Raw genomic sequence first — 12941 nt, 5'->3', positions numbered from 1 at the left:
CTCTGCTTTGTCATTTCTTGGATGAAAGGGCATTTGTTTATGGCGTAAATATAAAACTCAAAGCCATTCTCAAAAGTAAAACACAACCTTTTTTAATGAATTCCAAACTACATATACATCTTTTTTTAACACCGTTGCCATTCGGAACAAAACAAAAGCTGAAACATAGACAATATTAATAGATATAGAGAATCAACGCGACACCGCTTTTTCCTGAGGCCTTCAAAACATCAATTTCAGTTTTTGCTGACACTTCCAATGGATAAAGCCTTTAGAAGAGACGGATCCTCTCACAATGGGAGGTTCTAATTCTCGCTACTCTAGGGACACCATCTTTGCCAGGATAAACCTCCAAGATAACACCAAGAGGCCAGTCAATGCGTCGAATATTGTCATGCCCAATCAGTACAACATCGCCCACTTCTAAAACATTACTTTTCCTTGTCCCTCTGTTGACCAGAAGAGCAAGATATTCATTTCTAAATCTTTGTCTAAGATCTTCACGCAACTTCTGCAAATAGTTGGTGTGCTTTACCAACGAAGATCGATATACTTTATCTAAATCTGGCTTTTCATAGTTGCTTTTTCCTTGAATAAACATGGCTGGGGTCAAAGGTAGCAATTCATTTGGATCATTATGTATGTATGTCAAAGGTCTAGCATTGATTATTGATTCCCAGTCACATAAGATGGTTAGGAGCTCTTCATAATTTACAATAGATTTTCCTAACACTCGACGTAAAAGCTCTTTGAGCATTCTCACAATACGCTCCCACCATCCACCCCACCAGGCTGCTGTGGGTGGGATAAATTTGCAAGTGGTTTTCTGAGAAATTGAGTACACAGCAATTTTATCCCAATCTAATGCTCGCAACGCATTATTTGTCCCTACGAAATTAGTACCATTGTCACTGTAAAGTACTGAAATCCTGCCTCTTCTCACAATGAACTGTTTTAAGGCTTGAATAAAAGTATCAGTAGTGAGTGATAGGACTAATTCAAAATGCACTGCTCTGTAGACAGCAGAAGTAAATAAAACAATCGAGGCCTTTCCTTTCGACTTAAGATAAAGAGGACTGCATAATCTACACCTGTTACTTCAAATACCTTTGTCTGAGTAACTCTATCTCTAGGCAGTGGAGCGAAGGGCACTTCAACATGTTTAGCTTTATAACGCTTGCAAATCACACACTCAGAAAGAACCTGCTTTACTAATCTTTTGGCTCTAATTATCCAAAATTTCTCTCTAAGCCGGGCGAGTAATATCGAAGAGCCTGCATGCATTGCTTTTATATGCTCTTCTCGAATTAATTTCACTACGACATCATTGGCAGGTAAGAGAATTGGGAATTTGAAATCTTCCTTCTCACAATTATCTGCTAGTTTGGTTCTTATTCTCAGAAGCCCATCCTCATCTTTAAATGCTTGCATTTTAGAAAGAATTCTCTCATCTTGAAAGGCATTTGACTGCATGGACTTGAAATACAAAATCTCTACTTGCCTGAATTCTTCATAGACTAAGCTTCCTTTTAACTTGGTTGCATTTGAAACGTTATGAATAAAACGTAGAATCCATGCCACTACTCTAATGTTCCTACTATAGGTGGAAAAATAATCACTCTTAATACCTGTTTGAATATTCACCATAGAGGTCACGATAGCTCTTCTCTCTTTATTCACTTCTTCCTCATTGACATCTACTACCACATCACTAACAGGCCATTCATGAGATGAAAGATACAACCGACTGGGACCTTCCCACGATTTCGAATTGCAAAACTGCTTCGCTGAACACCCTCTACTCGGACAGTCCGCTGGATTCAGTGATCCAGGAACGTGTCTCCAGGCTTTGACTGGTGTCAGCTTCCAAATTTCTTGAGCCCGGTTATAAACAAATACACCCCACGGTTCTTCTTTCTTCAACCAAGCCAGCACTGTAGTAGAGTCTGTCCAGAAATAAACATTGTCTGTTGGAAACTCTTTCAAGACAGTGGAAGAAAGACGAGCAGATATAGCAGCACCAAGAAGTTCCAACCTTGCAATAGTTGTCTCCTTTTTTACACAAGGTGCAATTCTAGTTTTACTCTGCACCAGTTGTATGTGTGCAGAGTTTCCACTATCAACTCGTTGAAAAACAACCGCAGAATAGTCTAGTTTCCTTGCGTCGCAAAAAAAATGCAATGAAATGTGCTCAAATCCGCTATCACAGTGTAACCATCTTGGTACTTTAACATGTTTCAAATATTCCAGCTCCATTAGCCACTTCAGAAAATCTTGCCATGTTTTTAGATCTACTTCTTCATCCCAACCGATTTTAGACTTCCACAAATTTTGTAGCCAGAGTTTTGGTAGTAGCAACACTGGACTAGTAATCCCCAAAGGTATCAAACACTTTTTGGGAAGCAGCAAGAATATTTCTTTTCGTAATAACCTCTTCCATTAGTTCTCTCAAATCAGGAATATTTATTGAAAGAGTATCACAATGTCTGTCCCAAATCGTTCCCAGGATGATTGTAGGACTTGTTATTGGATCAGATGGGCTAGAGTGCTCCCACCCTCGTAAGTCGAATTTTCTTTCAGCCATGATCTCCGTGGCTACATCAATAAATCGTTCTAGCTCCGACTGGGTTTTGACGCCTGCTAAACAATTGTCCACGTAAAAGCTGTTCATCAACTTTTGAATAATGCACTCAGGGTATCTTCCACGGCCTTCCAACTTTCTCTCCAAGTGATATTGGATTTTTGACCCAAGCAAGAACGGGCTGCTGGAAACACCAAACATGACTCGGCAATGTCTGTAATGTATGAGCTCTCCTTCTTCACTGTGCCACAAAAATCGCAGGAAATTTCGATCCTCCTTATATAGACTTATTTGTAAGAAAGCCTTCCGTATATCAGCCGAAATGCCAAACCTATACAGTCGAAACCTTGTTAACATGGAAGGGATCAATTCAATCGAGTTTAATCCCTTTTCCAAACAGTCATTGAGGCTGACCGCTCCCTTTTGTTTTGATGAAGCGTTAAAGAAGGGCCTAATTTTCGTAGTGCTGTTCGGCTTCACCACATGTCGATGGGGCAGATAGTGACTAGCAGACTTTATTTCCTCTTGAGGAACTTTTTCAATTATGCCTTCTCGTTCCCATTCTTTAAAGACATCACCGTATTCTTGAAATAAGTTTTCCTTCTTCAGCTTATGGGTTGTCACTTGCAACCGTTTGAGTGCCAAATCGAAGTTGTCTGGAAGACGCAAATGACCGTCAAGCCAAGGTAGGGAGACAAGGAATCGCTCTTCTTCATCGACCTTGACAGTTCTTAAGAAGTGCTCCATCGACGCTTTATAAAGCTCCTCTTTGATTTTTTTTCTGAAGGATCTTGGATCCCCAAGGAATCCAATCTCCATAATTGGGAGATATCCATCTCTTTCACAAAGAGGGAGGCCACCAGCATAGCATTGTATGACGACATCTCATTCTCAGGAACTTTACCTGACAGAGTCCCGCCAAGTAGTGTCTCCATGGCAACAAGCCCACAGGATAGAACTCTGCGCTGGCCAGTCATGATCTTCCCTATCACATCTGAACCAAGAAGCACTTGAACAGATTGTGACTCCTCCCCTATATCTGATAGCCTGATCTTCATCTCACGAAGCTCTGAAATCCATGAACCTGGAGTGACTGATGAAATTTTGTCGCATATAGATGGCTGGTCTAATGCTTCCAGGTTGCATGTAACACTGTTGTCTTGATTTCTCAGTTTTATCCTATAGCAATTATGTTCGCACTTGTCAGATTTAATGCCCCCAAACAATGAGTGTATCAGAATTTCTTTTCTGAGTGGGATATATCCCATTTTCTCAACAACATTCTTTAATACATAAGTCTTTTGTGACCCAGAATCTAGAATTGCCCTAACTGGTATTTCTTTGTTACCACACACCATTTTTAATTTCAACGTTTGGAGGAACACCCTGGGACTAGAAGTGTTGTTGGCCATATTCAACATTTGGATTCTTATTCTCACTCTTGAATGAATCTTGATTCTTAGCCTCTAGAGACTCATACATAAGTGGGACATACTTTTCCCCACATATTACACATCTTAAAAATGCCTTACAAGAACGAGATGTATGCTTTGGTGTTAAGCAAGCAAAACAACATTGCTTCTCTCTTAAAATATAATACCTTTCAGCCAAACTCATCGTCTGAGCTTGAAACCAGTCTGGGCTCGAATGTTTCCCAGTACAGAAAACACATTCTTTCTTCACTTCTTTTGAAGCTGTAGTCAATAAATTGGCAGCTGTAGGTACCTTTTTCATTGGAAAATCTCTTACTTTTTTCTTAAATGATTGGCGATTTTCATCTGCACCCAAGCCAAAACCAGCCATAGCCAAATTAATCCTTTCTTCGCCCTCCGTGTCTGTAAGTCTCCGTGTCATCAAGTTGGTTAAACGGTCTTTAGCATCAGTTGAGACTGCTGAAGAAGCACTTCTATTCCATGCTTTCAAAAAGTCCTCTTGAAAACAAGACTTCACCATGGGATAAAGAATTGAAGCACATTTATCAGTATTCACTCCTAAAGTCTCTAAGGCTCTCAGATAAGATTCGAGTTTATCATAGAGAGATGTCATCGATATTTTCTCGTTTCTGAACAGAGATTATCAACTTCAATAATTCCCGAACATAAACTTCTACTAATAGTTCATCTCTCCCAAATCGTGCTTTTAAACTTTCAACTGCTGTGGCATAATTGGCTGCTGTTGCCGGGAAGCTTTCTACTACTTCTCGGGCTCGCGATCCATTTACAGTAGCTTGCACAAGATATTGAAATTTGTTCTCAGGCGCGATTTCATCATCGTCATGTATGTGTTGAAATTGTCTCCAAAATTGTAGCCAATCTTTAATATCGCCATTAAACTGTCTAAATTCTAATTTTGGCAGATTAAATTTCTTTTTAGCACCAGATATAACAGTATTTTGAGACTCACCTGTAATTGGCAACGTTGCTCTGATTCTCGCCAATTTCAGTTCGTGTTCTCTTATCTTTTCACTTTCTTCGTATTCTGTTTGCTTTTGTTTTTGATCTTCTTTTAGTTTTCGCTGGCTCATGGCCGTTACTAAAATATTTGTCACAAAGTATGGATCATCCAAATACTCTTTGCTATTCAAAATAATATCTTTAAGTTCAAAAATTTTTACCTTCAGGCAGTGTCTCTCCAATTTCTTCTGCTACAAACAACAAGTCCTCTTTCAAGAAGCCCTTAGCTGTTTTAAACATGTTTGTATTCAAAAACAATGCCCTGTTGCATAACGCCAGAAATGTAAACAATGTCAGTAAAAATATCGTTGCGGACGCCTTTTCTATTACAATTCACTCAAATGATCAAAAGATCCCCAGATGAGTGATATACTCACGAAAAAGTGCATTAATCAGTGTTCTTAATTGCAATTAACGACCCTGATTGCATATCACAGCTGTTTATTAACGGACAAACAAATTCAAAACAAACTACACTATTTACAAGATGTTGCCATACAGCACAAGCTAAATCAAAACAAAACAAATAATTTTTAGGTTATATGTGGACGGTTTGTATTCAGACATTGAAAATAATATTGCACAATCTTAAATTGAACACATAAATAAGACAAAAAAAAATTATTTGAATATGTGAAATATTTTACAACATGTTACAATCTGTTTGTGTAAAATAGATGTTTACATTAAATTTTCCTTGAAATGGAAACTTTTTAGTTGTCAGGAATTTCATTTTTTTTAAAAAAGGAAGCTAATTAATAGTAAAAGATTTACATGTAGGAAATAAAAATTGCTGTAAACAAAAAAAAAATGATTAGTAACATAATGAGATTATTCATTCATTTTTTTATGCTTTATATAAATATTGGATTTAAAATTTTTTACTAGAAATACTTGTTAAAAAAATATAGCAAATCTATGAACTGTACTTGTATAAAGAAATAACATATTTTAGTTAATAAATATTGTTACGAATCTGTGATGCGGCTTCCCAGCATAGTTGGTTCCATAGGAGGTCCCAGTGCTTGGCGACCATTTGGCGACTTGGCGACGAATTTGGTGACTTTGGCGCCAAAATAGATTATATACGAAACATCGAGAATTTTCCCGACCGTCCAGTAGGAACTGAGTTATGCCTCGAACGTTCCTGATTGGTTGAGAGGCTCCTAACCCCACCTCCTGAGACCTATAAAATGAAGCAGTCCTGCCGCTGCCGAGTCGTGAACCAGATCTGAGAGTTGTAGTCGGAAGCGACGTTAAAGAACTGGCCTTCCAGAGATAAGTGGAGCAGCGACGGAGTGAAGCTAGTGCTGAACTAAGCTGTGGACTACTGTATGCAGTAGAGTCTTGTTATATGCTGCTGTGTATGCTGTTGTTGCTGCACGTCTCGGCTGAAGATAATCGTCTTCTGTGCTGTATATAGTTGTAGTCTTTGTGCTGTCCTGTGTGTCTTCATGTAAATAAACGTCGTTGTTTTATTTTCTACTGCCGCCTGGTGAGTGAGCGTTCTTCACACCATATAACTTCCACTATCCAAATGAACCCCGGAAATTTCGTAACAATATGAATGAATTAAGAAATTATAAAATATGAACCATATGAAGAAACATATTAGTAAACATTTATTTATTTCAACATAATAGCAAGGGAAAAAAATACAATTATTCAGAACTCGTACATATACAAAATAGAAATACTATTAAAATGTGATTAATAAACAATTATTTTTATGTACTATATAAAAAAGATTCATTACTATATAAAATAGGTACTATATAAAAAAGGCATTCAGGTTTACACTTCAGCAGACGAATTGCTCCAGAAAAATTCAAAGAAAAATTTACATTTGTCAGTGAATACATCTTCTGAATTTTTGATGATAGATTCAATAATATTAATTTTGACATTCAATGAACTTGATAATCTATCACAAGGATCCTTTTCATTATAATCAAGAATATCAAATATTTGATTTATATTATTAACTTTAATTGGTAATGGGAATGGCTCGTGTTTCAAAATCCTTTCAATAGATCATTGTTAATACTTACAGCATATGCTATGGTAGGAATCATTAACAGATAGGTGGATAAATAACATATTTTCATTCTTTTCAATAATAGTCCAAATGGAAGAAAAGGTATGGTATTTAATACATTTTTTTAATTCATTAAAATTAGTAAATGCAGTCTTGCTTTCATAGTTTTGTTTGGAATTTAAGCTTTCAATTATGGAACGCTCAATTTAGACTTGTTCTAATCGTTGCCTCTTTTTTGAAGGACTCTATCTAATTGAGGATGTTGATGATGACAAATATGTTGACAGCCAGGAAAAATACTTGGCACAGCATTTAAGCGACTGCTTAAAAATCAGTAATTTTCATGCTTTATTTTTTAAACATGACCACACGAATCAGACCGTGACCTCCGAGAGACAAAGCCTGCTGGCTCTACCATTCGCTCCTGCATGAGTCATCACTGCTAGTCGATCGAGAAGCCGATTAACAATCGTCACTGCACATTTTCTGCGCGAAGTGAACGATGGCTGGCATTTATAAGCCTTCCTTTTTTTCTTTTATATTTATTTCTTGATCCAAGATGGTGTCATATTGAAATGGATGAGATGCAAAAGCAAGTTTACCATACAACAACTACTGATTATTATTACGGTTCAGTTTTTCAATAGTATTTGTTCTCTCAATGATGTAGCGTTGATTAAGAATGAACTTAATGAAATAAAAATAAAAAGCTGTAATCTATTCATACAAATTCTCTATTTCTTTATGTCAAAAACCGAATCGATTTTTATACTATCATTTGCTTATCTATGATAATCCTGTCAGGGTTCTTACTTATTCGATTCTTATTCATAATTTTGGTATAAAAATTCGGTTTAAATAAGCTCTTTATTAAATTTTTACATCAATTAATCTCAAGCTTATCTTTTATTTAATATTTAGTTACATACAATTTATAAAGTTGCATCCATTATCTCGTAAGTATTTTTAATCATGACAGTGAGTTTTAGTTTTAAAGTTACAATATAGATAAATATCAATATGGATATCTAAAATCAAAGAAATTTATTTTACTTTATTTGAACTTTTATTTTAATTAAATCATTTATTTTTTGGTAAATAAACTTTACTTTTTCTTAAAAAAAAAAAAAAAAAAAAAAAAAGATGCCATATAAATGCTCAGTTCTAGCTTGCCGTGGAAATTATGATGAAGAAAATAAAGTCGCTGCTTTTGGATATCCCACTGATGAGGCTTTAAAAGATTATTCTACATGATAGCGAATTTTTTTTTTCTTTCAAGTATGTGAAAGACGTTTTAAAGATGGTGGTGCTTTGCAGAACTACTTTCTACAATGAAAGTACTGGGGAAACATTATCTGCTCCTCTGAAGAAGCCCAGGCTGAAAGAAAATGCTGTGCCAAGTATTTTTCCTGGCTGACCAACATATTTGTCATCATCATGAGTCCTTCAAAAAAAGAGGCAACGATTAAAACAAGTCCAAGTTGAACGTTCCATAATTGAAATCTTAAATTCCAAACAGAACTATGACAGCAAGACTGCATTTGAATATGTTATTTATCCACCTATCTGTTAATGATTCCTACCATAACATATGCTGTAAGTATTAACAATGATCTATTGAAAGGATTTTGAAACACGAGCCATTCCCATTCCCAATTAAAGTTAATAATATAAATAAAATATTTGATATTCTTGATTATAATGAAAAAGATCCCTGTGATAGATTATCAAGTTCATTGAATGTCAAAATTAATATTATTCAATCTATCATCAAAAATTCAGAAGATGTATTTTCTGACAAATGTAAATCTTTCTTTGAATTTTTCTTGAGCAATTCATCAGCTGAAGTGTAAACCTGAACGCCTTTTTTATATAGTACCTTTAATGGATCTTTTTTATATAGTACCTTTAATGGATCTTTTTTATATAGTACCTTTAATGGATCTTTTTTATATAGTACCTATTTTATATAGCAATGAGCCTTTTTTATATAGTATATAAAAATAATTGTTTATTAATCACATTTTAATAATATTTCTATTTTGTATATGTACGAGTATTGAATAATTGTATTTTTTTCCCTTGCTATTATGTTGAAATAAATAAATGTTTACTAATATATGTCTTCATATGGTTCATATTTTATAATTCCTTAATTCATTCATATTTATTAATTAAAATATGTTATTTCTTTATACAAGTACAATTCATAGATTTGCTATATTTTTTTAACAAACATTTCTAGTAAAAATTTTTAAATCCAATATTTATATAAAGCATAAAAAAAAATGAATGAAGAATCTCATTATGTTACTAATCAATTTTTTTTGTTTACAGCAATTTTTATTTCCTGCATGTAAATCTTTTACAATTAATTAGCTTCCTTTTTAAAAAAATAAAATTCCTGACAACTAAAAAGTTTCCATTTTAAGGAAAATTTGAACGAGGAAGATTGGAGGAAATGTGTACCCCAGAATGTGTACCAAAATTCACTTTTCTTTTGACCAATCCCAGCTCGCGGAAGAAAGCCGCTACGTATATCCATGTATATGAGCAATGCAATCGTACATGTGATTGGCTAACGTGCAAACGTGATTGATTGTGTATGTTTACATTTTGGAAATGAACCGCAAACGTGTGTCAGATTCTGTCTGGTTAATCTTTGAAAATTCACAAGTGGTTTGAGACACAGAAGTGTGAAAGAATTTATGAGCAATTGTTGATATATGTGGGATAGTAAACATAAAAATATAGTTCTTTTTATCATGTACATAATGTTATTCCGTTTACATTAACTTACAAATCTTCAGTAACATGTGGGATGATTATGATTTAAAGTATATTTGTATGCATCACCAAATAAGTAGCATATTTAGATAAATGATTTTTTTAAAAATATATTTCAAAGATTTTATTTTCTGGTGATTTTTTATTTTTCGTGCAGAACATGCAAAGAAGGCTTTCTATCAGTATCATGTTTTCACAAGTATTGAGTCATAATTTTTAACAATGATTATCATGTTCATATTTAACTATCAGAACTTTATTGCTGCAGATATTCATATTTCCTCAATTTTAAATACTTTCATCTCTTTACTTTTTGTTCCCTTTTGTTTCAATAATACTTAAGCCCAACTAATTATTGACATTCTTATTAAATACTAATTTTACCTAATTGTTACATGACAAGTCGTAATAAGCATTGCCCTTTTTTTGTTTATTTATTTATTTTGCATTGAAATGGAATATGTAGGGGGAAAAATACTCATATATTGAACATATTCAAAGTGAAAAGGAAAATTTGTTTTTTAAAAATATAAAATTGGTTTTTTTTTGTTGTTTTTTTTATTTCTTAAAATCAACTACATAGACTCAGACATTGATTTCTATTTATATAGCAATTTCAGCATAATTAGTCAAACAAATGTCTTTCTCAAACTATAATGTCACGACAATTTGTGCAATTCTTAATTGCTATTCCTTCGATATAAATTATGAAGATCAAGCAACCCATATATGTGTGAATTTTTGAATTGTTTGTGTGTGAATTTACATTGAAATATTTTAATACCATCTGCTTTTACTTTATTTCATATTAACCATTTTAAAATATATCCAAATTTCAATAAAAGACATACTTCTAATAACACGTTTTCTGTATTTTACTCAATATTTTGCAATACATATATATATATAATGTAATTTTAAATAGCCATGTTATATTTCTTCAAAAAAAATTTCAGCATATTTTTTTCTGAATTGGTTTGAATTAGTTCTTTCAATAACATATATATCCAATACAAAAACTTTCATATTCCAATGAAGGTAAAATATGCCAATCTATTGAATATCTTTTTTCGTGTAAAGGTGAATATTTTAAAATCCTTTTATGGAAGGCTTTATACAGATGTATGAGGCCTCATATAATGCACTTAGAATTTTAATACAATATTTTACTCGTTAAAGAAATATAATGATCATCGTATGATATTAAAATGCATACATGTTACATTTTTTTTAAAGGATTGAGAAATTATGTATATTTAAAATAAGCTATACAGAAGTTTCATTCAAGCATAATAAATAGTACTTAGTTAGCTCCTAATGAATTTGTTTAATTATTAATGAATTAGTGAATTTGTTTTAAATACAATTAAAGTTGGTACCATTCAGCAACTACATTTGTTGACGATTATCTCAGTGTCAAATAAATGTTTTAAGATTTAAGTTCTTAAAATATCTCTAATTTTATATAAACCTTGTCCTGGTTTTATATTAATCTTCAGTTTCCAAACTTTTACATTACATTGCAACTTCATCTCTTCACATAATATAGTGAAGCAAAAAAAGAGTAATATTTATTTTTCATTCCTTTTAACAATTTGCTATTTTGTTAAAATTTGTTTTTAAATTAAAATAGCTTTCTAACAAATAAGATGCCAAAATTCTTTCTCTTGAAACTTAGCAAAAATTAAATGCTTTGCTATTTCATTTTCTGGAAATATTTAATTTAAACAATATTAATAAATAAATGTTGTATAATCCTGGTTCAATGTAAACTGATTTTATGAAATATCTCTGATATTGCAAATTCAAAAAACAAATACTTATTGTAGGGAAATAATTAAAATTCTTCCCATGAAATTGCAAAATTGCTGATTTTTTAATGAGTAATTGATATGTTATTATTCATATACTACAGTTTAGAATTCGTTTTGTATTCAAAACATTTCAGATCCCCCTTCCCCCAAAAAAAACTTGTATTGCTTGCCTATATGCCTCTACAGAGTTTAATTTTGACCTGCTGTCCATTATTAGGTTCTAATCCATTCAATTTTTTTTTTCATTTACTGCTTATTGTGCTAACAAAGAATATAATATTAATAAAATAAAAGTGATACAACATATAACACAAATTTAATGAACCCAAATGTGGTACATAGTGCAAAGATTTGGATTATATTTCTAACATGATAGCGTTTATAGACTTGTGTACTGTTTATAATTTCACCATGCATGACAAAAATCATTCAAAATGGTTTACAGAACAGATCATCGCATCTGCAACTACAAAAGTTACTTCTTACGTTGCTGATGCTCATTAACCCTTTCAAGAGATATGGAAAATATGCTTCCTCCCAAATATTTCAATTTTTGTGTGAAGTTATGTAGGTTTACTTAAGTTCTGACTCGAATTTTCTATAGTATGGTATGGTATAGTTTAAGTTTTCTGGTACAAGGTACAATTTAGGACAAGTTGTGTCATCCACAAGGATATTTAAGCAGTTCCATCATAAAGGTGTAAATAAAACAAGGATACATTGTAAAACGTCAAAAGTTTAAAAGGTCTATGATTTATAATGATTTGGCACAAGAATAAAAATAAATTTTAAATGCTATGAAAGAAACCAGTAGGTTTTAAAAAGTAAAAAATTTTCAGTGAGGTTTCTCACCCACCAGGTCCTGTAAATTTGAAATAGGCGAATGAAAGTGAGTTAAACGATCAGAAGTAAAATTAGGACATTGAGTAAGAATATGTGCAATAGAATTGATCACTCCACAGTTCGTACAATGAGGAGCTTGTTCACCAAACAGCAAATGTCTATGTGTGTCCAATGCATAGACGAATTAATTTCACATCTGCGCATCGGTGTGGTAAAACTGACCACAAAAGTAATTCGGTCTGAGAACAAGTACATTTTAATGTTGAACTTATGGCGGCACTATAATAAGGCCAGGTTTGGGTGTTCTGTCTAAAACAAATTTTTTCGCTTCTGCGTATGAAATATTTCTTCTAACTTTCAGGTTTTGAATTACTTTTTCCATTTAGGACAGTCACGGGAATAAGCAGGATGGAGCCCAGAGCAGT

At 33.1% G+C, this 12941-nt stretch overlaps 2 protein-coding genes across 2 annotated transcripts; both read right to left on the bottom strand.

The window, feature by feature from the left end:
- Positions 1–993: 993 nt before the first annotated feature.
- On the bottom strand, positions 994–2256 carry LOC129962999 (uncharacterized). Its single transcript, XM_056077003.1, has one exon. It carries the CDS (start codon positions 2254–2256, stop codon positions 994–996), a length of 1263 nt encoding a protein of 420 aa, XP_055932978.1.
- A 109-nt stretch (positions 2257–2365) lies between these two features.
- Positions 2366–3400, bottom strand: LOC129962998 (uncharacterized). Its single transcript, XM_056077001.1, has one exon. The coding sequence runs from the start codon at positions 3398–3400 to the stop codon at positions 2366–2368; it is 1035 nt and encodes a 344-aa protein (XP_055932976.1).
- Between the last annotated feature and the right edge of the window lie 9541 nt (positions 3401–12941).

The sequence above is a fragment of the Argiope bruennichi genome, chromosome 3 (genome assembly GCF_947563725.1).
Source record: "Argiope bruennichi chromosome 3, qqArgBrue1.1, whole genome shotgun sequence".
In the NCBI taxonomy this organism is placed as follows: domain Eukaryota; kingdom Metazoa; phylum Arthropoda; class Arachnida; order Araneae; family Araneidae; genus Argiope; species Argiope bruennichi.
The sequence above is the reverse complement of the archived record's forward strand: the minus strand, read 5'-3'. Positions and strand labels throughout refer to the sequence as shown.

Excerpts from the sequence above, each read along its gene's own strand:
- LOC129962999 (XM_056077003.1), bottom strand. The coding sequence starts at position 2,256 with ATGGAGCTGGAATATTTGAAACATGTTAAAGTACCAAGATGGTTACAC.
- LOC129962998 (XM_056077001.1), bottom strand. The coding sequence starts at position 3,400 with ATGGAGATTGGATTCCTTGGGGATCCAAGATCCTTCAGAAAAAAAATC.